At 41.9% G+C, this 26,594-nt stretch overlaps 1 protein-coding gene across 1 annotated transcript in view; it reads right to left on the bottom strand.

The window, feature by feature from the left end:
* The window catches only part of TMTC1 (transmembrane O-mannosyltransferase targeting cadherins 1), a 138,689-nt gene that overhangs the window by 104,760 nt on the left and 7,335 nt on the right, over positions 1-26,594 (bottom strand). The window contains exons 2-5 of the mRNA XM_015865935.1: positions 23,893-24,070; positions 22,070-22,143; positions 20,709-20,885; positions 18,873-19,064 (exon numbers count right to left, since the gene is read on the bottom strand). Coding sequence (XP_015721421.1) covers positions 18,873-19,064; positions 20,709-20,885; positions 22,070-22,143; positions 23,893-24,070 — 621 coding nt within the window. The remainder of the gene's footprint in view (positions 1-18,872; positions 19,065-20,708; positions 20,886-22,069; positions 22,144-23,892; positions 24,071-26,594) is intronic.

Raw genomic sequence — 26,594 nt, forward strand, 5'->3', positions numbered from 1 at the left:
TGTATTTCTGCCATGGAAATGAGCATTTCAAGATCAAATTTGTTTCTCAAACAAAGGAATTTACCTCCCAGAGTCTAGCTGGGAGAGAGATGGGGGGGAAAGGGGGGGAGAGGGGGGGAAGGTTAACATTCCCTCCTCTGCTTTCAGGAAATTAAAGTTACCCAAGAACAGGGAGGTGTTAAGAAGCCTCAGTTTCTTCCTGATGCCAATATTGAAAGGTGTCAAATGCCTTCCCCTCATTCTGCTGTCAGAGCACAGCGAGGGAGCAGAGAACACACATCTGAGCTTATGAGAAGGTTTATTTTGTCTCCTCTGAACCAGAAACACTTCAGACCATTAATTTATACAGCTCTGAGTTATTTCCTCTCTTGTTAGTGTTTTTTTCTTCCCCTTTAGCTAGCAAGGAGTTGGTAGCATTGCTGAGTGATGGGTGCAGAGCCGAAGAGCCACAACATCACTCTACTGCTGACAGGCACAACAACCCATTCTATGGAGACCTTCCTTTGTCCAGCAGTTTCCCTTCACCCTGAACAACAATCATACAATCACAGAATGGTCTGGGTTGGAAGGGACCTTTAAGGTCATGTAGTTCCAACTCCACTGCTATAGGCAGGGACACCTCCCACTAGACCAGGCTGCTCAAAGCCCTACTCAACTTGGTTTTGAACCCACTTACCAGCAGCTCCAGTATTGTCTCATGTGTCCATAGAGACCTGCTGTAGCCTAGAAGAAAATCCAACTTCACCTCATAGCTAAAGAAAGGTCGCTCAGCTCTAGGACTGTACCAGGAGTCAGGTTGCCTACACACCTTGCAAAGGAGATGCAAAGCTATAGGAGCGTCTGCCCTTCCCTTAGATGGTTTAAAAAGGATGCTAGGATGACTAACTCAGAGCAAGTCACTCCTGGCTCAGTAAAAACATTATTTCTGTGGAACTTCATGGATAGAAATTCATGCAAAGAGAGGAGAACTTTGTCTGGGAAGTGCATTGCCATGGTCATCCTTTTCTTAATAAATTATATGAAATATGAAAAAAAAAAAAAACAAACCATACTGTCTTTGTTTACCATCTACATTAACTTTCACCCAGTCATTCAGACTTTTACTTAATAAGAAGAATCCCATAAGCATGGCAAAGTCACCCCATCCAGCATGATCATGTGTAGGGAGCACAAGTCTCCAAAAGGCCCGATACAACAGCAACTAATGCCTCTAGGAGTCCAGAGAATGCACACAAAGAACCAATTTTCCTGTTTAACATGAAAGAAAAGTCATCTAAGTTGTACATCTCACATTTCACTGCTCACCTCACTTAGACCACTTCTGTAATAGCACCCAACAAGACATAAGCAGCAGCCACTACCCAAAACCTCATATTCCCTTTTCTCCAGTTGCCAAGATAACTCAGGACATTCTCTACTGCTTCACTCTCCCATTAAGGAAATTTAAACTTCAGGGGGACATTGGTGGTATGTTTCTTATCCCACGCATTTTCAGTTGCTGATATTTTAGTTCTATGCTTTTTCAGAATGGATAAAAGTCAGAATGAAAAAGCATAATGTACTGAGTATGTCATGGTACTTGACCAAAATAAATAAATAGAAATAAAAAACAAGCACACTAAACATCACCTTTTAATGGTCAGACTGAAGGCAGCTGTTCTGAAGAGTCTCAGACATTATCACAATACAAAGCTTGCCAAGGCAATGTCAGTGAAACAGTTTAAAATTGTTTAATTTACAACTAATAGTTTAATAATTTGAATTAATAGTTGAATTATTTAGGAACAACCCTCAGCAATCCTCTATTTCCTCTCCTTAGAAACAATTAGGAAATATAGAATGACACCATTAGATTCTCACACTTCTAACACCAGTTTTTTTTTCCTGGCTTTTGTTTTCAACTTGCTCAGTCTCTTTGGTTTTGTGCTTCTGATTTCACGTATATTAAAACGTACAGGTATTCCAAAGAAAAAAGAAAATACAAAGAAATAAATATATCTTAAAAGACAAAAGCAACATAACAGTAAGTGGGCTTAAATTGCCTAACAGAGGACCATATCTAATGAACCAAATAATCTGTCATCAGTTCTGTACAATCAACAAATATACAGAGTGGTGTGGTTAGGCTGATATCTACAGATCATATAACTAGAAAGATTATCATGGTGGAAAGAGATTGCCAAAAATAAATGAAAATACTCATCCACGTCCTGAGCTTGCAGAAAATCTCTAAAAGGAGCAATCCCCAGAATGAGATCCATCCCCAGCAGCAGTTAACCCTTAAATGGGGTCTAGGAGAGGTGCAGCCAGGCTTCACCCCTTCCAGTCACACAGCTGAACTGCCTTCACCTGTGCTCTCATGGTTGACTCAGTCCTTGCCTCAGGTGATCAATCAGTGGTTCAGGCTGTGACTCAACAGTTCCTATACAAGTTCCTCTGACAGAAGGAAGAACAATACTTTAGGAAGTCATCAGTTGCAGGCCATCTTCTCTGTTGGGTTGGTTTGTTTTTTCTTCTCTTTTACTAAGGCAGAGAGTATACATCCCTTCTAAGTAAAGGTACAGCAATTCCCATTAGACAAAGTATTGAAGGAAATAAGAATTAACAGACTGGAAAAGGTTGTTGAGACTAAATGGTCAGGTATATTCCAAGGATTCTTACTTAAGAATCCCACAGACATCATCTTGTACATACTGCTTGACTGCAAGCAGGCTGAGAGAGCCATTCAGATCTGTACTGTCAGTTATCCCACTCTCTAAACTTGTAGGGGTCCAACTCACATCATGGAGATACCAGAGACGTTGAAACATCAGCTGTACTTAATACAAACAGAGCTACAGCAATGGATACCAGCTGTTCAGCTCCAATGACCCAGTAATCTTCATGATTATGTGTCCCAGTTACACCGGGACTCTGCTGGAAGGATTAGCCTGTCGTGTTATCACCCTAAGCTCTCTGCTCAGAAAAGCATTAAACACAAGGACTAAATGTTCGAAATAATTTCCTGCTGAAGTACCTCAATGTTTGCGAGCTTGAGACAAGTCAAGATCTAATTGGCAGAAAGCATTACCACTTCATGTGAATGCACCAGGAATCAAACAGCTCAAAAGCAGGCCCCAGGAGCACCATCTGGACTCGCTCAAGAGCCCTGAGACTTTATCCAGATGAAAACTGAGGTCTTCTTCAAAATGTAACCTGGGCGACAGCCACACATGAACTGTAATCCCAGGGCTCCTGTCTATCCAGAAGCCTCCTCCATGTCCTGGCAGAACTACCAGAGGGCAAACATCATGCCACAGTGTGCTCAAAATCACCACACACAATCAGAGTCAACCTCAAGCTCTATCGTATGGCAGACACACTGTCTTTTATGATGAATCATAAGATCTTCCCTGGATTTGTTAGGGAAACAGCTGCCTTTTTCAAGACAAACTTTAAAAAAAAAAAAAAAAAACCATACATGAAAAATAACTTATTTATTAAGATATCTACTGTCTATTAAAATACAAGCTTACTGATTGCAGGTAGAAAATCCTTTTTAAAATTACCTTGGTCTTCTTGCTGAATTTTATCATATTTGGAGTCATCATTCTTCCCATAGAAGTGTGCACTTCATTACTTGGTAATGGGACAATAATTGCTCTTCAGTTATGCAAGCTGCATTTCTAATTTGTGGGGGGGGTTCTGAAGAGGTAATGACAGATGCTTAAATAAGTAAAATGTGAGAATACTAAACTTGTTATGTAAGAGATAATGGTACCCACAGAGCAGTCTGCCAGCTGGGCCACAGTCTCAGCTGGTATAAAGGAAGTATCCTGATGTTCTGCCTTGTGTATTCTTAAAAGCTGAGCCTGAAGCCAAATTAATCATATTACCTTGTGCTTTAATCTAACTAAATCTCACAAATGAAGTAATGTCAAGATAGATCAACAACTGATGTCCCCACTTTCCTGAATGCTTCTAGGAAAGGCAGCCAGCAATTCCAAAGAAGGAATTTTTCCCTTCTGAAATTATATTTTCTGAGTACAGAACACACTGAGTATGAAATGAAGATATCAGTCTACACCCTTCCTGGTTTCCAGAAATACAGTAACTAGAAACTCACCTGAAAATATAATGTGAGGTATAACACTGTGTTAAAAAGAGTGATCTATATACATTTTTCTCCATCCCTTTTTCTCCAACTTTACTCCTGTGAACAAAGGTTCAATACAGCCTTTTAAAATACAGCATTTTCACTCACAGCCCTTGCAGACAAACTGTCGAATCCAGACTCTGAACACTTGCATTCATTAAGGCTTCCATGGCAATGCTCACAAGATCAAGAGCAGCACACTATCCAAATGTCATCTGTGTGTACAGATGCAATATCAAGTGCACCTCCTCATATGACTAATTTTCCAATTAAGATTGAAATACTGTTGTGCTAGAAACACAAACACATGGGAAGAAAGCGTTCTTACCCCATTGGGATTTATCATCAAAGAGACACTGACTTTTCTGTAATCCACTTGTGTTTCTCTAGGAAAGTACTTTTACGGCATGTAAACTTTGCACTGAAAAAGAAAATTAACTCTATTTTTCTGTTTTGAAACAATTTAGCACAGCTTTCACATGGAAAAAAAAAAGTTGCTAAAGTTAGTACATGACTAAAAACCTTGCTTCACCTACCCTGATATCTCCTTGCCATTGGAGGTACATTACCAGCATGACCCAAGCTATTTAATCGGAGGACTGCTGATAGCCAAATACGTAAGACACACCACAGCAGTGATGCTAAGTAGGTATAGCAAGCCCCGCTTTCCAGTCCACTTGGCAAAACAATAAAGCAACTGTCACTGACTGCAGAAGTTTCAGCTAGGAGAGCCCTGTTTAACCTAGTGGAAAAAGACATGAAATGAAGCACTTGGAAGCCCAGTTTAGATAAATCAGACTAGAAACAGGCACACCTTTGTTACAGTGAGAAGAACACACTGCTGCAACCATCCACCTGAGAACACCTCAAACACTCCATCACATCAAGTGTTTAACACCGACATGTGCGACACAACTCAAAGAGGAATTCAGACTTCACACAGTAATTCCTAGATGAGGCTCTGTCTCTTGCACCATGCTCTAGCTCAGATTAGATGATCACAAATGGGTCCCTCTTGACCTTAAAGATTTACAGTGACACTTCCATAATGGTAAAACTGTCTTCAAGGAGTTGTGGCTCCGCACAACCCAGAGAGACTGCAAGCTGTATGACAGTTTCGTGCCAGTAACCCGTGTCATTCTCATCCCATACAGACTGTCTGAGGGCCATTGGCAAGAGCCCTGCTGACCAGATGGTATTTGAGAACCAAATTTATTCTCTCACCTCTGGGCTGGCAGCAGCTGAAAGAACTGTAAAAGTCCTCATATGCCTCAGAGAGGCAGCTTCCCCTCAAAGCATCAGCTGTCTGGCAGCGTAAGGGACTTGGTAAAGAAAATAATAATAATAATAATGGTTCTAATTCACATTTCCCACTGGATAGTCACTACCACAGGGTCATTATAAAAATGGAACAGCAGGAACAGCAAAAAAAATTCTCCCCAAATAGCGAGGCAATTTAAAAATAGTTAATCCTGGAAACACTCTCAAAAGATTAGCTGTGGCTCAACAAACTTTAAAGATGATCATTTCTAATTTAATTTGAAGTTGAACATCCTTGTGTAATAATGGTAAAGATGAAGGACTATTAGGGAATAATCTTGTTTACGGATCACTGAACTCAGAAAATTGCCAAGGCACTGTGAAACATATTCCTTATTCACACCTCATAATTAACTGACTGCTCTGCAGAGACAAGATGCTGCGATATTAAAGTCATCGTTGTTATTAGAAAGCTGTTCATTTGGACTGGGATGCTGCAGCAGGTTCTCGCTTGGCTCTGGCATTTGCAAGCTCCCTGGAGACAGCACCTTGAGCACATCAGAGGAGCAGACTCACAAAGTGTAATGAAGGACAGAGAAAGCCTTCGGCCTACAACAATGGCTTTGCCCAGGGAAAAACTCTCTCCTTTCCTTGTGCCATCTGGGAAGCCATCTCTCTTAGAGGCAATGGAAAGAAAAAAAAACACAGTTCTTTTAATTAATCCACACTGAAAGGTACCTTTGGTGGAGTCAAGAGGCCAAAACAGATCAAAGTAAATACTGCAATAAATGATGACATGCAAGCACTGTGACTGCAGCTATCATGGCTTGGGCTGCCGAGATTTTCCTACGTGAGGACAGCAAAGTCTGAAGCTTTCAGCCTGTAGGAAAGGGTGAGGGAGGGGCACAACAGGCTCTGTCTTCAGGAAATCAAGAGAAAAACTTGGTTGACTAGCAAAACAGGAAAGCTTTGTTGAGGTAGAATTGCTTAAGGTTTGGGAAATCCTGGATTTAAGCCTCAGCTTTATGAATTCTTTATGAATTTGAGCGAGCACCGGGAACTGCTGCCTTTGGGCATTGGGAGGTGGGAGCACAAACACACTGAGGATGGAGGGAAACAGCAAGTGAGTGCAAGTGAGGCCCAGATGCAGCAGCTACGGAGTCTGACAGTGTTCCCTCCAGCCCTGAAAGCAGTCAGGCCGAGTTCAGTGCCTCACTCCACCTTTTTCCCTCTAATGGGAACAGGCTGGATGCTCTCCAGCCACAGAATTCAAAACACGCTAATAAAAGATACTCACATTTTCCATTCAGGTTTTTTACCGTACATCTCATCTATCTACACAGACTGCCATGCCTGCAGTCAGAACAAAAGAATAAATAATAATAATAAAAAAAACATGGTGGCATAAATCAGCACTGAAAATGCAACTTGTGACTAGTACAAGGATCCAGCAGATTTATAAAGAAACAGAACAGAAACAACAAGCAATAACAGACTCAATAAAACTAGAACGTGCCCCTGCATCTGGAGCCATGCGTGTTATTCTGAAATCTCACTTTTTTTTTTTCTGCACAGTTCTCAAAGGATGAAGAGGGACACAGAAAGCTAATAAGGCTTTGAGGTGGCTTTTACAAAAAGGAGATATGCAACAGAACAGGACTGTCCAGCATGGAAAAGCAGTACATGTAAGGATAGCATAACATAACAAAAAGGTATAGTGAACCAGAAAAATTACTTTTTACTTCCTCACCCAATGAAATTATCAGTTTTTCAAGCAAATGGAAAGACTTCTTCAGAGTGCACGTGATCAAATCACAGAACTCTTTTTGATGAGATGTCACCAAAATCAAGGGAGAAATAGGTCTAAAAAAAAGAACTAAGCAATTCCACAGAGGACAGACCTATGGAGAGTCTGAAACAGTGTTCCAGATAAAGCCTCCATGTCCACAAGGTCTAAATCACTGAATGGCACATCTTCAGAGCGTATGGTAAGGAAAGATAACCCTGTGCTGGCCTCTTTCCCATTCATTTCTTTTCTGTAAGCTTTTAGTAACGACCCAGTCAGAATATACATACTAGAGGTAGATTGGGTGTTTCCATTTAGTTTAATAGATTGATGCAAGTTCAATAGGCAAATCTGAATGTAAAGAGAGTTCTAATTATTTTTTTCTGAGGAAATGAAAAAAAAATGCCTTCTGGATGGAAAGTTATTCATCATCTCCAAAAGAATGCATGGGCAACGAGCAAAGGAATTTCATATCCCATGTTGAGTAATTCTGTGATGGAGTTACCACTCAGGATCAGGGTGATGGCAGTGAATCCACAGTACGTCAGCCAATCTCAGCAAAGGAATGCTGTTCTGTAACAGAGAGACTAGAAAGGTTGGCATTAACAGCCACTCGAGACTCAGGCCTGGTAACAGCTTTCTGAAGATGAAAATTCCTGATGCTCGTACCAAAAAGGCTTGTACTCTAAGCAATTCATTTTCTGAAATAAATGTGCGACATAATTAACTCCAAAGAGAAAGGGGGAGAAAAGGGAGAACGACAATCAATGAATAGAGCTTATTACCAAAATACAAAAGAAACATCTTTGCTTCAGACATTCACGGATAACTCACAAGCACAGCAGCGATATAAACTGCCTTTGTGAGATTAGGCAGAGGTTATTGTTAAATGCAATTAAATCAAGCAAAGTCAAAATACTGCAAGAGAACCAAAGTACATAATTTTACAGCAGCTTTTGTAGAAATTCCTAGCAATTTACAAAAACAACGCATGTAATGGGGGTGTATGATCAGACAAATCTGCATTTTATGAGAGAGAAATACAAGCACTGTTTCCTCTCTCTTCCATCCTTGAATGATAATTGCTCTTTCCTTGATCTTTACGTTGATCAATCAATACAGTCTTTGCCTCCATGGAAAATAGAGATAAAACAGTTTTTTTCTTCCAATTCTTCTATGATAAGCTGAAAGCCCAGCAGGCTTGTTGTCATCTTTTACAGACTAGAAGGAATTGTATTGTATTCCATAGTTTCTGTACTAGTGCAATCAAAGCAAAACCACAGTTTCATAGTATAAGTTTTACACCTAATTTCTCCTGACTCTACAGCTGATTTGCAAGAATAAGAGATTTGTAGGTCATAAAAGGAGAGATTTTAGCAAACTTTTAGTCTCCAGCCACAAAACAGAGGACCTACAGCAAACACATAGGCACGAAAGCTTTAAACAGAGGGGGAAAACTGCATTATCTAGATGATGAAAGAATGACTCGAGACAACCAAACCTAATTTTAAGAAAGGAGGTTACAAAAATAACAACCCCCACCACACCCTTCAGTGAAAGTTTTTCCTTCAAGAGGTCTCACGATGAGCTGTGGCAGGTAATGAGTGCACAAAGCAAAGCAGAGCTCTGCCAGATGCCATAGGACCTGTCTGGCTTGGGGGCAGACAATGGACAGCAGTGCATGACCGGTAGCGTCATCGGTACAAGCATTGTCTTTCAGGGCTCGCTTTAGCCATTATCTGAATTTCAGCACGGATGTTTGGGAATGTGGAATGCATTTACAAGCATCCCTTCTGTGCAACAGCTTCCTGGACATTCCCATTCTGGAAACTACTTAATAGCTTAAAAAAAAATCATAATAATCTGCATTTGAAAGATCTGCAGGCAGGAGAGAAATGTGTGCTCCAGCGTTTCAAAGTCAAGTATAGGATTAAGGTTTCTAATGCACTAGTTGGAAAAAGATATTGGGATAAATGAATTAAAGCGTGAAAGTGGATTTACTACTCTTCTTCTTTAGATTGAGATGAAGATTAAGCTTCTAGCCAGGGAAGGATCTATTCATCCTGGAAAGCATACAGGGAAGATGAGAGAAGCTTTAGACGTGCGAACAGATTTTGTCTTTTTAAACCAAATACTGAATCTCAACAACTACTTCATATTGAAGATCAAAGTAACCCTTGCCACACCAAAATCCATCTACCTAAAGTCAAATTTGATGGGACTGGTGTCCTCATGGTTTTGAGCAAATGACTGCATGTATCAGAGCCTGTGAAAACCTAAAGCCATGACACTTAGCCCTCAGAGCCCACTGTCCCTCACTTAACACATGCCATGCTATCAGGCTCTTGAAGAAAGCACAGATCAGTTCAGAAAGAGCCAGACACAAAAGATGTAGAAAGGTACAATCTGTTAATCCTGAGAACAGCCCAAAAGTTTTCCTTCATGTTCAAGCACCTGGAAGTCAAAGATGGAAAAGAGAAACTGTACAGCTATATTAGGTCTTGGGAGATGTCTGCAATAATCTGCATTTCCCCTAATCTGTATGGATTTTCTTATTGTTATTATTTTCTGTTGACTGGAAAACCATTCTGTGTCAAGCCACCCCAGATTTACTGCAAGAAAAAGGACTGGCAAGTCATTAAGGTCTTTCTGTTTCTCAAGTCACTAGTAATTCCTTGACACCAGTTTACAGGGCTTTCAGAGAAAACCAATGAGCACGGGCATGCAGTATTTCAAACACTCATTTAATGAGACTGCCATCAATTATGAATAGAAAGGCAGTCCTGTAAGGAAGGAGAATGAACAGAGTCTGCTGTGAGTCAGACTGGGACACAAGGGCTGCACCCACAGATTAGGGATTTTCAATTAGCAACACAAGGAACAGAACAGGCATGGATGCACCAATAAGAGACTTCAACTGCAGGGTTTCAACTCAAGAAAATAAAGAGTGTTCCTTCTGTAGAGGGATGAACAAGGGATCAGCATCGTTCAGAAGATGGAGAAGAAAAAAACCAAACTGAAACACGGCTATCAGCTCTTCTTCCTGATCCCGTCTTGCTCTGTGTGGTTCTTTGTCTCAGGGATATTTTCCACTCCTGAATTCATAAGAATGGATTTCCATGGACTTAATGAAAGTCTAACTGAGAAGTCTTCCTTAAAATAAATAAATACACCAGCTGGCAGATGTTAAGTCATCAACTGCAAAAACTAACATCCGTCTCAGTTTTGTCCTCCATTCTGACATTAAATGCACGCAAAGCCAAACTACTTAGGTTTATTTCTGCTCACTGAAATAAACAGAGCCTCTTGAGCACTGTTGCATGCTAATAATCCCAGGGATTTTATTTACTTTCCACTTCCTTCTTGAAAGGGTTTAAAAAGAGGAAGAGAGGTTTCATTCCATACTGCAAGACAAAATTCTCAATCCAGAATAGCAGCTAAAATGATCTGATGAAGGAAAAAAAAATGAAAACAAACTTAAAACCAAACCTCTTCTATTCTCCTGGCTGCATGCACAAAGTGCCTCCTTTCCATAAGGAGTGCCAGCAATGCAACCAGCCATGGCTCTGCAAGCACCCCAGAGCTGCTCCTAGCTCTGCATGGCTCTCTGTGAGCCCACCCCCACAGGGAAATTCCCTGATTTCAATACAGGGCAAAGAACTGAACCCACACAGAGGAAGAGATGAGGTCAAAGTGAAAGCTGGCTTTGCAGCTCCTGGAGCAGAAGTGCAAAAGAGAGGAGACAGGTACAGAGACAGTGTCCTCTCAGACACTGCAGCCCAAGAGGAAAGCTCCACAGTGACCCTATCATTTTGCTGGCAAAACTCCAACAGCAGGAGTCTGCAAGCTGGGAGAAGTGGGGGGCACATGTAGGATGCAACACATGGTACAGGGATATCTGTGATGGGCAGTGATTCTCCAGTCCGCTGGGCAAAGTCTCTGGGGCTGGGTTCGCAACAACTTTGGGGCAATGCAACACAATCCAAACAGCAAAGCCTGAGGGGTAAAGACTAGAAGCAACTAAATGACTAAGGCAAAGAAAGCAAGGAGATAAGAGAGTGGAGCAGACAGGGCAGAAAAACAGAAGAGGGACAGAAGATGGAAAGGGCTGCCAGAAAAAGCCATGTCTGCCAGGGTTTATTCCTCTTTAGAGTCTGGAAGGGAACATCATATCATAATTATGTCATTATCTCTGCCAACAAAGACGAAGATCTGAGGGGTAAAGTTGCCTGTTTGCTCTACTATTCCCTCCTATAGAGCACAACCTACTGCTGCCACCAGTTTGTCTGTTCCAGCAGCAGATGTTGATGAGGTGGATCCAAAGTTTTCATTCCAACTGTTCATACCCTTGTGGAAACCCTCTGAAAACTCTGTTTACTCCATTTCCTTGTTGTTTGTTTTTTTTCCCAAAAACAAAGAAACAGGACATCTAGAAATTATGCCAAGAGTCATTTGAAGGGTTACAGATTGAAGCAACAATTGGTGAGGAAATATTTTACTTGGTAGTTCATACATACAGAAATTATCAAGAAGTTAATCTTTCTCAGAACAGGACTTAATATGATGTAGACAAGGCATGGAGCCATGCTCCGGACAAGGAAGAAACAAAGTATTGAACAGTTGCTCATTAAGTGAGCACCAGCCATTCTGGGTACTCGATAGAGATGGATCATGCAGAAAAAATGGCATGTGATCGTGCAATTAAAAACTGTCATAATATAAACACACGGCGTAGCTGAAAGTACCAGGCTGTTAACTGGTGACTGCACAACTTGGCACCCTCCTTCTCACTCCCAAAGAATCACAGAATCATATAATGGCTGGGGTTGGAAGGGACCTCAAGGATTATCAAAGTTTAAAGCTCCCTGCCACAGGCAGGGTTGCCAACTGCTACATCAAGCACTAGGCCAAATTACCCGGGGTCCCATCCAACTTTGCCTTGAACACCTCCTGGGTTGGGGTGTCCACAGCCTCTCTGGGCAGCCTGTGACAGCACCTCACCACCCTCTCAGTCAAAAAACCTCCCTCGACATCTAATCTAAATCCCTCCTCCTTTAGCTAAAAACCATTTCTCTTGTATTCTTCCCCATGTCTTAATCTATCCTCTTGTGTGTACATGTGTGTGTGCAACATCAGTCATCATCATACCAAGGCAGTGATGTTTTGAGGTAAACTTCAGCTAGCAATAACTAAACTTCAGTTACTTGTACTGAGATAGCACTTGCAGATTTCCAAGATTAAGACACACAAAGCCAAAAGCATGCAGAAGAGAGACAGTCCTTAGACTGACCTAAGAAATTTACAGTCTTAAAACAACAACCACGCCACACAAATAAATGGAGGTAGAAAGGAAACATGCATCACTGTGCCTCATCTTCTAGCATGCACAGTGGGAACAATTTTCCCAAGATTATGCAAGGGTTCTGTGGAAGGCAGTCACAAATCAGAGCACTGAAATCCCAGGCTGAATCCAAGGCTTTAAGCACAGAGACACTCACATTGCATGTGCTCCTAGGCTCTAATAAAGATTTCCAGTGGCCTCTGGTACTATTTGAGCATGACAGTATTATCAGTGACTATACACAAAGAAGAGGAACAAGATTCACATGTTACAGTCAGGGAACATTTCCTGAAAGGACAGGACATGGACACAGCAGTAGCTACAGCTCAGACTCACAATGGAAAAATGTTTTAAAGGAATAAGTTCAGAGAAAAGCAAACTGCTGGCCAAATCCACCTCTGCAATACACCTCCCCTAAGGGGTCTGAACTTCATTCGCAACTTAAGTTTACTAAATAGAAAGAATGGGAGAGCTTTAGCAGGTCTGCTACAACTAAAAAAAGCTTGCAAACCATATAAGAAGCATCCCCCAGCTACCAAGGTAACGATGGCACTTATCTAATCTGTTCTTTCAGCACACTCAGTGCCTTCTCAGGTCTTGGGACTCCAGCTCCTGCTTGTCTTCTGGGGTGAAGTTGGGTCATTCTATTTTCTGCTCAGTTTTAAACCACAACACCCCCACTCCACATTCCCCCCCCCCCCCCGAAAAATTCCATGCACGGCCAGTGACCATTGAGCACTTCGCTCTCCTTTTGCACAAAGACAATCTAACACCAAACGTTGTTCTGAACATCACAGACTGTGAGAGGCTTCATGTTCCAGGTTATTCATTATGCTTTCCTGAGAATAAAATCATTTTGATTGCAAGATTCCCAGACCCTTACCACCACAGACTGAATTCTAAACCAGGTCTCTGTCCTCAAGTTTCTTTACCAACTATTGTGTCAGTGTTTGCAAAGTCTGGCCATAACAAGTATCCAGCCTTCTCTTTTGTTGTATGTTCACCTTGCAAAAATAATAGTTAGGTCTTAGTGTTTTGTCAGAGGTATGCAGTGCTTTTTACTTGCAGTACTTTGTGTATGAATGCAATCATCGCTACATTCAGGCCGCGTGAGCACAAGAATGGCTTTCTGAAGCTTAAAAAAGCTGTATGAAATCTAACAGAAAATGTCCTCCTAGCACTTCTGTAACCCAGGCAATTTCATATGGTAAGCCATTGCTTGATACAAAACTTTGACAAATTCAAGAAAATTCCAAGTTTGCAAGAGAGAAATCCTGTGAAACCTAGGATCAGTGCAACCCAGGACCTGAACATCTGTGGAACCCACTACACTCTTCTGTCTGTATTAGCTATGAATCTAAGGATTGCATTGCAAGGAAAAGCTTTATAAATACAGCTGAGATTTCTGCTTTTTCAAGAGAGGTTTCATGTTAAAGCAGAGATGTGCTGTACTACTAAATTAGCTTTAAAAATGTAATAAAATTAATCACTACATAAGAATTAGAAAAAAATCACCCCTTTAGCACCCAGTGGGGAAAAGCCAAACCCAAATCATGCAATTTCTACCCAGTTGCAGGTCACATATGCCTCTCCCTCTACTTTTTCATGTTGGTGGACAGCATCTGTTTCAGCTCAAACATAGAACGCGCACACTGTGCTGGGACGTGGGGAAGATACATTATGACCTCAACATACTTTCCCTCATACTATATCAATCTTCAGGCCAGCAAAGCCATCTCAGGAATGCACCATGTTCTGCACAGTGTTTCCATTCCCTTTCCCCTACTACTGCAAAAGGAAACAACATTGCTGACGGTTTAGTCATCAGGTCACATTTATCCCTGCTACAACCTTAAGGACTTTATTGAATTTTACATCACTGGGTTTTCTGCCCTGGATCCCACAGTGTGAACATGCAGTGAGCTCCCATGGTCTCTTTTGCACATACACAGAGATGTGAACTGAAACTATTGGGCATAGGTCCAAGCACATCCACTTCTTCTTTGGTCACTTGGCAAGAAAGCAAAAAAGAAACACACGTAAAAAATAAATCAATACAATGGTTGGACTACATGGAAAATGAACATAATAAAAACTGGTCTATTGTCAATTCCAAGGGAACAATTCCAACTGCATATGCAATAAAGATCAGTTTTTAGATGATCAAAGAAAAACATGGATTTCCATTTCAAAAGCTTGCAAGTTACCGAGAAGTCTTATTTTTCAAGAATGCCCAGATCTTTGACTGTGACCCACCTACAGACTCACTTAGAAAGCTCAAAACCATCAGGGTGGCTAAGAGATACAAGAGGGAGGTCACAAGCAAGACAATATTCAGTAGTAGTGAGTGTGAGGCATCTGTGAAGTGGCAAAACGATAACTATATTACATGGTTTTGGAATAATAATGGGGAAAAAATAATAAAAAAATAGTTCCTGGTTTTAATTTACCAATGAGTTCAAGAAATCAAGAACACTATGGTGTGCAATGAGGTACTCATATTGTTTGATAACCGGATTCTGTTCTTGTAAGACCCCACCTGGAGCACTGCATTCAGCTCAGGAGCCTAAGACAGACATGGGCCTGCTACAGTAACTGCTAAAGCACCTCTCTCATGAAGAAATGCTGAGAAATATGGCATTATTTAGCCTGGACAAGGCTCAGGGGAGACCTCGCAAAGGCCTCTGAGCATCTAAAGGAGGCCTACAAAAAAAAAAACACGGGAAGATAATCTTTACCCAAGGGGTAATGGTTTAAACTAAAAGGGGATAGGTTTAGACTAGATATCGGGAGGAAATTATTTACTCAGAGAGTGGTGAGGCACAGCAACAGGCTGCCCAGGGAGACTGTGGGTGCCCCATCACTGGAGGTGTTCAAGGCCAGGCTGGATCCAGTGATAGGTTTCCCTGCTCACAGCAGGGGGGCTGGAACTGGATGGGCTTTAAGTTCCTTTCCAACCCAGATCATTCTGTGATTCTATGCCACACAATCATATACTTTCACAGTGAAAGCACTGAAGTTCTGGCTTCATCCTAAGCAGAAGGTTGATGTGAAACTTCCTCTCATCTGTTCTATGTTTGCATCACAGGAATGGGTAGTCACGAGCCTCTTTCAGGCCTTCAAACTCAGGGGGCCTGATCAAATTCATAGGAGATCTTAGTTACTCTATTTCAGCAGTATATGCCAACATCCCCCTAAACTGTAATAAATCACGGTGATAAAACCTGCAGTTTCACCCAGCCTAACGCATTCCTTACTTCTGAATACACCCAGAGCTGCAACCCACGCATTCACAGAGACATCTCTCTGCACCAAGAATTTACATAACTAACTCCAGTTACTGCTAATTAGAATGCCTCAGCTCCTCCATTAGCTTTTTCTGCATTTTTCAGTTAGCTTCAAGGGGAAGGTACACATAGTAAATTAAACAGAAATCTAATATGTCAAATTGCAAGTATCTGAAGGAATAGAATAAAACAGTTGTGCACTGCTTAAGCTAGAAAAGAGCTTACAATCAAGCAGAGTGGTGCTCTATGTAAGGCACTTGAAGCTATCTGACCACATCCAATCAGTCTTCCAATTCTGGAGTTTTTACAAATCTTTTCCCTTCCCTGTTGCTGTGAGATCTACACAAATCAGGGAAATACTGATGACAGAGAATAAACTGTGTAATTAATTCTGCATGTTTGACAGCAATTTCAATTTTTTTTCCTCCTATCTTTTTTTTTTTGTAGTGATAGCAAGGATTTCCTGATTTACTTTTCCACCCCCAAAGATGGATTGCCTTTTAACAGAGTAATTGCTTTGCCTGCTTCCTATTCCACATCATATAATGTACCAATAGCTCTAGAGAAAGAGTGAATGCAGAAAGTATTTAAACTAGTTTAATCTGTCCTGTGACATGAGTCAGCAAATTGAATTAATGGGAGGACCACAGCCATATGATTAGGTAATGGTCCTCTGACCTCCAGGTGATGTGGATGACATCTGGAGATGCTAAGCTGCAAGACATTTAATCTTGCAGTTTCATACAAATGCAAGTGCACACCATGGGGTTACTACATGAGAAGATGTCTTGAAAACACTGCATCTGTTTGATCTGCTTAAGTAACAAACACTGTAGCAGCACATTTATTTTTTAAGAGTAACCAGTAAACTTTGACATTAGACACACTATGAGAGCAGGGAAGTTCTCAACTGGAACTCTGCACATACAAATATGAGAGGAATCACAGAATGGCCCAAGTAGGAAGGGACCTCAAGGATCATGATTATCCAACCCCTCCTCCCCCCGTCACAGTCAGGGCCACCAACCTCCACATTTAATGCTAGACGAGGCTGCCCAGGATCCCACCCAACCTGGCCTTGAACATTTCCAGGGACAAAGGTTGCATCCACAGCCTCTCTGGGCAGCCTGTTCCAGTACCTCACCACTCTCTTGGTAAAGAACTTTCTGCTGATATCTAACCTAGAACCCAGGGACACACTGCATCACAGCTGCATCCCCAAGCTTTCTACCAGAGGCACAGCTATCACACAAACATGCCACATCCAGCTTCTCTAAGCCACACCACTGGGTCTTCTGGGCCCACGCCAGCTTCACTCCAGGCATTCCCCAGCAAGCTGTCATGCAATGGGTCATCATAAGAGTGCTGTGTACTGTCACTTGAAAAGAGAAGCTGAGAGGCTTCTACCATGAGAGCCTCTTTTGAAAAAGAAAGCAGCTTTGTACACACAGAGCTCAATTTGCCATGTGCGGAAATCCTTTCCAACACTTTAAGAGTCAGCTGCTGAAAAGGAAATGCCAGTTGGCAGCACGGACAAACCATGAAGCCATCCCATGTGCACTGTCCTCACAATGCAACTTCTGTGGCTTCTCCTGATCAAGAACACTTTGAATGCATTTAAAGAAACAGGGAAAGAATAAAAGTCAGGAATTGCAGCTGCCCCAATGTCTGTGCTCAGATTACTCTTCTCCAACAGATACTAAACTTTGGAAGTGAGATATTCCAAGAGGTGTAAAGACCGCCCATTCTGGCCTGGACTATCAGAATGAACAGGGGTCATCTGTGTTTAGCTAATAGTTCTACTCATTTGGGAATACAGGAGAAGAAATGAAAACAAACAAAAAAACCAACACACACTTCAGAAGCTGTTCCCAGTGCCACAGGAGTCTGGGTGCCGGAGCAGCTGGCACTGAGCCACCCTGAGAAGATGACTTCCTCATCATCCTTCTGTCATGGGTTCCCACACAGAGAGGCAACACAGCCAAACCCACTTCTCTCCTTGTTAAAAACAAAGCCAAAAACACAGCTACGCTTAAGTGAGACCCATCAGACTAAACACCAGGACGATCAGTCTGTGTCTTAGCAGCTCTCGAGTAGGCTGAACCGTTTTACCTAAATATAGAGCAAACAGATTCTGCAATGAGAAGGAAAGGACTGCATGTAACAGCCTGTACACCATCCATACTGATGGAGCAAGAAGATTAAATGAATACAGAACTGCAGCAGATAATTTCTGATCTATTCCAGGAATAAAACACTTTCCCCAAGAAGTAGGTAGTGTGGGGCGACTCATTACTACCACTCTCCAAAAAGTAAGTCATATTGTGACTATTCTGTAGCTAAAACCAAATATCAGCAGTAAAGCTGCTGCTAAGTATGCCGAAGCTAAAACTTGCTGTTTGCTCACTGTAGCTGTAGTGCTATTCAAATTGAGCAAGAGCACCAAGCACAGCTCCATGGCAAAGCATGGCCCTGAATTCAGGGGGAGTCCTTTCTTCCCAAGTGAGATGCACAATGAACGTGTTGAGAAATGCTAGACACTGCCTCTAAAAATCATTTTGCTCCTGCCTGAGCCTGGCCTTCACCATTATGTGCATGCTCACAGGTGTAAGGCAAGAGTGGGCATCACCATTACTCTCATATGTATACAAAGATATGCAGACATGTAGAAATTATACCCCTCAAGTGTGTTCTGAGAGATATACAGTGCCCAAAGCAAAGCTGTGCATGTGTACAGCAGCACTGTACATGTTCCTACTTTTCACATTCAATTTTGACTTTACCTATGAAGATGCTGTGAAGGAGCACATTGCCCACCGACATCATCCTAGGACTGTAGGTCTCAGGACATGGACAGACCTCAGATTTTCTCCTTTCCCAGGTAAAAGTGCACTTTTTGACTATTCCGTTTCTTCCCTTCTTCCTACCCTTCTTCCCATCTCTTTCCCCATTAACACAAAAAAAAAATTACAAATTTCAGGCTCCAAGCAACTAAACCAATGCAGAGGAGCTGACACAGTCAGGGGAAAAGCTGCAAGGGAAAAGCCAGGCAACAGGCAGTACCTGCGAATAACCCAGATGGCTTTGCTGGGCACACGAAGTCCACCGCTGCGCGGCTCCTCGGGGTGGCAGGAGCTCCATGCAGTCCTGTGAGCAAAGCGATGCTTCCCATTCTCCCGGGATTGGACTGGCAGCGAGGCGGGGAGCGAAGCTGCAGGCTGCCGGACAGGTCTTGTGTGGGTGCCCCCATTCCTCCTGAGCAGGCATTGAAAAGCAGAGAAAAGGGAGGAAAAGAGGGGACAATTGGAAAGATAATATGTCAGTTGTTGCAGAAAATAACCTTGTTTAAACAGAGATCTGATTTGTCCAGGCTGGTGGAAAGAGCAGGAGGAAAGGAGGGCAGTGAGGCCCTATCACAGGCTGTCCAGAAAAGCTGTGGGTTTTCCACCCTTGGACTGTTCAGGGCCAGGCTGGATGAGGCCCTGGGCAGCCCTGCTGCTAAGTGACAGCCCTGCTCACAGCATGGGGCTGCAGCTGGGTGGGCTTCGAGATTCCTTCCAAGCTAAGCCATTCTATGGTTCTATGAGTTTCAGCAGTGTGTTGAAGGCTACTGGTTTTCTGCTGCCCCTTAAAAAAGAAAATAAATCATAAAATCTTGAGTGTCACAGAGCACACAAGACATGCAACTAGATCTAATATTAAAGTGCAGTATATATGAACCACAGAGATTTCTCTTTGCAAGCTAAACAGCTGCCATATCTGGGCAGCTGAGTGACACTGAAGCACAGGAAATAACCCAAGCAGTGGGATGCAAAGCTAAGGGAAGGTGGAAACTGAGGGGAGGGAGGGAAGAGAAAGCACAGGTCTTCTAATAATTACATTTTGTGTCATCTTTAGCCAGGCAGCTCCTGGAACACCACCCAGCAGCCTGCAAACACGGGCGCTGTGAGCGGTGTGATGGCTGTCAGCTCCCAGAAATCTCCTCACTGGCTACTTGCCCACCAGTGACACCATTACAACTTACTCAGCAGATGAAAGCAGGAGAAATCCTAAGCTGAGCCCCCAAGCCCTGATGGGAGGTGACTGAATGCACTACTGCAGGAACATGAATTTGGCAGCTTGCTCTACAACTCAAGCATGGCAACTCCTGCTGGGGTGTGATGGGCTGCAGGACCCAGGGTACAAGGCAGGTAGGAACGTGGGAGGTGATGGCAGGAGCGGGACCTCCTGTCATCAGCAGCAGCAAGCTCTCACATGTGCTCACTTGTTGACAGATCTGTCCCAGCACAGTATAGGACAGAAATGAATAAGACAGCTTTTATGAGCTGAAAGAATTCTGCCTTTTAACAGAGGTGCAGAGTTACACAGTTATTGTAAAACTAAAGGGGTGAGAGATACTGTCCTCAACGATTTGAGGGTTTTTTTTTCCAATAACTGCAGGAGTTCCTAATTATTCCAGTCACTCCAGAACAGGCTGGATATTTTCCCCTTACCTGATTTTTTCTAAGGACAAGAATTAAACTTGATTTTACTACCGAGTGTAATAACATACTTCAGCAATACCACTACCAGAAGGAGTTAAAACAGAGAAATGTTAAAATGTTCATAATTCATCCTGAGCTCCCCTGTAAGAAATAAATATTGGCCTTGCCAGAGTGAACCGAGCACTTCAGAGATGAGTTCTTCACATTTGGTCAGTTTGCCCAGCAAAATTTAACAGGCAGCTATAGAATAAAAAACACCACCAGAATGAAAACTTGGTGCCTTCCAAGTTTGTCAAATGAGCACCATTGAATTCAGAAGGGCAAGACATCTCTGGCAGTGCTGTGTCTAATGATACATACTCTGTACATACAGGCAGCAACACTGAAAAGCACAGTAAGCATAGAGATTACTCACAGTTTGAGGCCGTTGCAGGAGAGGGAAAAGAAGTCATATACCAAGCACACACCAAACACAGTGACTCCAGTTTCTTTCACAAGCATTGCACACGTCCCAAGGAATAAACTAAGCAGCAAAAAGAATGGGGAGGCAGTGGGAGGGAAATGTTCCCCAACATAAAGCTGGTCCACGCTCCTGAAAAAGAAATTTGACATACATGAAAACAGCAGAAAATTTAAAATATATTCACTATATTCACACAAATATTGAGGCAATTTACCACAGTTTCTTGAGATCCAGAAAATAAGTGAGGTAAACAATCTACACTGTTTGCTGATAAGTGAAGAAAGTCTTAGACACTGGGGCAGGAAGGGAAAGTATAAGTACTGAGAAGTGCGCCAGGAACTTGAACAGAAGAGTAAAAGATGATGTCTACCTTATCTTTCTGCTCAAATAGTCAGAGGAAGGTAGAGTAAGTACAAGCACAAAGGACAGAGAAACACCTGCTTTCTGTCATCTAGAATACAGATGCTTAAGTTTTCCTAGTGTGACAAAATGCACCATACAAGCAAAATATCCTCCATCTCACTCCCACTCCAATGGATCAGCCTATGCCCTAATCCTTAAAAACCTGGGCACTAAGTCTATATCCTGAGAGAGAAGAAGAAAACAAACAAAAAAAATCAAACAAAACATTTCCTACAGGATAGTTACCAGTTTTATACCTTCAAAACCTTCAGATGAATACAGAGATGTGATTTGTAGTAAACACCCCTAGAAGAACACAAGCAGCCTTTCCTAAATTAAACAGCAATATGAAGGGGCAGAAACTCCATTGAAGCAGAGCTATTTCTTATGTGTGCTCGATCAATTACAGTTTTAGCACACAGCAAACAGAGACAGGTTTTCATCTGAAAAGGACAACTAACAGTCTGGACATTAATCCTGAACTCTCACAGGCTGGATTCTTCATTCTCCATACTAAAGATATGCCTTTAGTAGAAAGCATTTATTTCTAATTTTAGGTCCAGTTCTACAAGCACTCTTATATGGTCACTACAAGTTCTACATGGTTCTACATGGTTCTACAAGTACTCTTGTATGGTCACTTAGTAATGTCAATGGAGTTAGGTGATCTTTAAAGTCCATTCCAACCCAAACCAATCCACAATTCTATGAAATGCTGACTTCCCTTTTTACACATTCTTTTTCAGAAGTATCACTTATTGGGCACTCCAACTGCAGCATGGGCCAGAGCACAGCTTCAAGGCACCATGCTGGAGGAAGGACCTCTGCCAGCAATTATCAGAAATCAATGGATTTCCTCCTCAAACACAGTATCTTATCCAATTATAAGAACTGATAACAAGGAGCCATACCTATTATAGGAGAGAAAAGCCAACAGAAAGAGTAGACAGGCAAGGACATCCGCTCTGCCTACTATACCTGTTACCTAAAAGGAAAAGAAATGCACAGATGTAAAAACAGATATATATAAAAAGGCACATTCATGTACATTCAGTGACTGTCTCAACAATCTGTGCTAACCGCTACTACTTTAAATATTGAGGACAAAAACAAACCTTAAGTGTTATCCTCCCTCACCACACCAAAATGTTACTTGGCTCGTGTAGGATATACTCAGTTTTGACTACTGCATTTCTCAAATGGCAAAACAAACAAGTAATCCAGTATGGAAGTCATTAAGTTCTCTTTTAAAATATTGATAAAGCTGCACAGAAAAAAAAATACCAGTCTCAGGAATTGGCTTTAATTCTGTGTACTATGAGCTGAATGAGAAACACATCAAACTCCCAGAGCTGAGATTTGTTAAAGGACTACTGAAAGGACAATTCTTTGGAGAAGAGTTATTATATAGGAGTGAGTTAATCATTAACATTTGAATAAACTTTATCACCAAAAAGTAATAGAGCTGTATGGAATTTATTCTCTTTGAACAATCTGGGTTTATGAGAGTTTTCCCACATATCAAATAACAAAATCTTTTTGTAAGAAAGGGAATACTCGAGAAGGATGTACAACTATTTCGTACAAAATATTTCAATATTCCATTTCATAAAGATCTGAAGTTGAACATAAAGCAAATAAAAGGCCCTTTGAAATTTTGCTTCTTTTGAGCTTACATAATTAATCTATATTCAGTGCTCTGGCATTTATTTTAACCTTTTTAAGTTCTGACCCAGACAAAAATAAATTCAAAAGAGTCCCTCTTTAGAACTTCCCCTGTCGTACAGAGCTGCATTATCAAAAGAGGCCTGGCTGATTAGTACACACAAGACAGCACAGGCAGTGACTCAAAAAGCTCATGGCTTTTTGTTATTAAGGTAATCTCTCCTCAAAAGTTCTCAGCAGCAGCAGCCCCCCGCTTTGCTCGCTGATTTACAAAGGCTCCTTACAAGTCTATGATGTCAACGGTATCTCCACTAACGAGTGCATTTCTTCTTCTTCTTCCTTTATTTGAAGCCCATACAACTACACAGCGCACTTCCTTTGCAAAGACAGCAAGACTTATTTTATCCACAGAAGTAACTCCCCACACTATTAGACTGTGGCTGTGGAATGAGTAAGTCGTTAACTGTTTTCATAGAACAAGCAGAAAAAAAGTGCAGCATGGGCTGCTGCTCTGTGCACTTACCATAGTATTTATGTGAACTCATTTTTCTGAGGGCGGTATTCTTATTTTTTTAATTCAAAGCACTACAAAATAATCTGTGGGCCATATGACTTCTATCCAAGTGATCTCAGTCCAAACACATTCTGACGCTCCGTTCGGCGTTCCTCCCTTACATTGATGATTAGAGAAGGCAAGCGTAGGGATAAAACAACGTCCCAGCAGGGAACAGTGGCCTCAATGAGCTCTTTGGTTATGGAAGGATCGACATTTTCACCGAGTGACTGACTGCCCATTTACTGCTGAACTGGTGCTGAGGACCCTCACTGAGAATTGAGCACCAGAGCAGAAAGATAACAAGTCTGAATGAGTGACTTCCTTAAGGACTCCTGCAACTATGGCATATTCTCTTCTCTGATCTTCCAAAGCAAATATCACAGCTACCACATGGCACAAGACTCAGAAGTTTCCTAATAAATGAATGAATAAATGAATAAATAGGGTATACTTCTAGTTTTAGCGCCTGTGTCACCTTTTTTGGTGGTTTTTTTTTGTGTGTCACATACTTACAGCCTCGGTGTGAATGGGATGCACAGCAAAGAACAGCGCTGTGACAAAAGCAAGTCGACAGTCCTTGAATACAGCTTTGTTGCAAGTATACATCAGCACGAGAGTCACCAGACAGTGCAGAATTACATTCACTGCGTGGAAATAGAAGGGGTTCATTCCAGCCAGCAAGATGTTTAACCTGAAATTAAAAACAAGAGCCATAACTAGGCTGGGGCAGCTTTGTGATAGCAGGACAACTTGCAAATGCTCTGAATGATGCTTTCTGACTGATTTGCAGTCTGCTAATGTAAGTGCAATTAAACTAATTAGTGAAAATTGCTCTGAACTTCTGGTTTATCTGATTAAAGAGAAACCACTTCCCCAATTTTCCTCCTAAAATATGCAGTTGAATTTGGCAAGCCTCATAATATGGAGATAGGAGAGGACTGTGCCCCGCATTAAGTTAGATTTGCTACACTGAAGCAATTGATGCTTCCCAGCATCCACTAGCACAGTCCCACATCAGAAATACAGCACTGGCTCCATTTCCCTGCTTTACTGACAACCAGACTACACTAAAAAGCTGCTATACTAGTCAGCATCACTTTTATGAGGACACTAACGTTTGGGATAAGTTAGCTCAGATCACCTTAAACTGAATGAGAGTTTGTAATTTGTGTCTCTGATGGAAGAGGCATATAACTAGCTGTTATGACATCTGTTTGACACAGTGTATTAATGTGTTTTCTGGTCATTGTTTTTTACAGTCAACTTGCTTAACAGCTGCTGACAGGATTTACTTCACATGCAATTAAAGATAACTTGATTTTCTTTAGAAGTAACTGCATCTGTATCTCATTTGAACAAATACACACAACACAGACACACAATGTCTGTATCCAGTGAAGTTTTTATATATAAACAAGGAATTTGGAAGTATTAAAGAATATCTAAAATAGAAAAGAAAAACAGAAAAACAGACAACAGTGAAAACATGAATCAATTTAAAAAGCATTTTAGATTTAGCTACAAATCCCTCTTCCTGTTCTTACTAGCAGGTATCCGGCATCCCATGACATCCATGATTCAATAGCGATACTATCAAGCTGTTGCTACCATGCAGACACATTCCTTCTTTCTTTGTAAGACAGAGGAGGTGCGGTACGTCTGTGAGGGCCAGGCAACACATGACTTTTAAAAATACTCTCTACATTCCTTCCTGAGAAGCAACAGTGTGCTGCTATCTGTCCTGGGCTGCATTATTGGGGTCAACTCAACTTTAGTGGACCAGGCAACTTACTTACTAGTGCATGTCCCCATTTACAACAACTTGTTTGAAATCAGAACCCTGCAGAATCCCACTAGTGGCAAGGAAGACAACTGCCAGGCCAGAGCAACATGGCCAACACAGCCATGTTTCTGTTGTCATGGGACATCCTGAGGGTCACACCCGCCATGGTTTTAAGATGTCCTGAGCCTGCTCCCTGCTAACCCTGTTAAATACAGGGACCGTGTTAACGGAACACTAGTCAGTAAATGACTTACAACATGTGGCCATCTTCTGGCACAAGAAGAAGCTTACATAGAGATATTTCACCTGCCTCAGTGATTGGAGGAGGATGGATCCTTCTTCACCAAAGAAGCTTAGGCTTCAGGGGAGCAGCAACAAACCTGAGCCAGTGCATGCTGATCCTCCTGGAGGCAATGTTGAGCCCACAGAGCAAAATCTGGGTGCAAGCATGCCTCATTGTATGTTCTGAATACCATCTTAGGTGGCCCATGAACGTCAAATGCAATTGTTTGCAGGTACTATATTCACACCAGTGTTTTTGCTACAGAGCTCTTTGTCATAAGAAATTAGGCCACGTGGCAATAAAGGAAACATTCTTTTGTCCCTAAACAATGGCAGCAGAATGATTTTGAAACGTTAGCAGGAGCTGACTTTATTGCACATCAAATGAGTGAGCGGATTTGGGGCTCCACACAGCTCTAATCCAAGCCATGAAAACTTTGTAATGTTGCCCTGCACACTCACCAGGCTGCAGGGAAAAAGGCAGCCTACTATAGAAAGCCAAGTCTGTCCCACTGCAGAGCAATTCCTGGGTACAGGAATGATTGGGGATGGCCCTTAGACTTCCATATTTAAACCAACACACACAAAAAAAGAGTTATACTCTTTTTAATTTTTAAACTTGACAGCCCCAAACTCACCAATATTCCTATCATTTCTAACTTGTAGCATTGAAATACAAAGGCCCTCAAAAGGCCCAGCATGAGTGAAAGAAAAAGAAGCACATGTACCAATGAAACCAGATGACTTGCTCAGATATCTTCTAATATAGCACCAACCAAGTCACCATCAAGAGAAAAATTCATTACAGAAGTCCCAGCGCTACTCCTCACCCAGACCACACTGGCAAATACCCTAGTCCCAATGCCAGCTTGTGTGTCTAAATGTTCCAGCATATGTGGGCTGGTTCTGGCACAGCCAGCCTCGCAATGAATGGCAGCTTTTCCATTCCTCCTCTGTCCACTTCAGGAAAAGGTTCTACAGAGCTGTGCTCTCGGAAGGGGACTTGTAAAAGGTCCACAGAGCAGACTGCATGCCATGCTGCACTCCAGCCAAGGCTCCTACTTGTACCCTAGAAAAGTCAGCAGGGACACTTCTCCTTGGGAAAGCAATTCACATTTGATCATCACTGATGGAAATGCAAAACTAGTGG

Source organism: Coturnix japonica, chromosome 1, assembly GCF_001577835.2.
Source record: "Coturnix japonica isolate 7356 chromosome 1, Coturnix japonica 2.1, whole genome shotgun sequence".
Taxonomy (NCBI): Eukaryota; Metazoa; Chordata; class Aves; order Galliformes; family Phasianidae; genus Coturnix; species Coturnix japonica.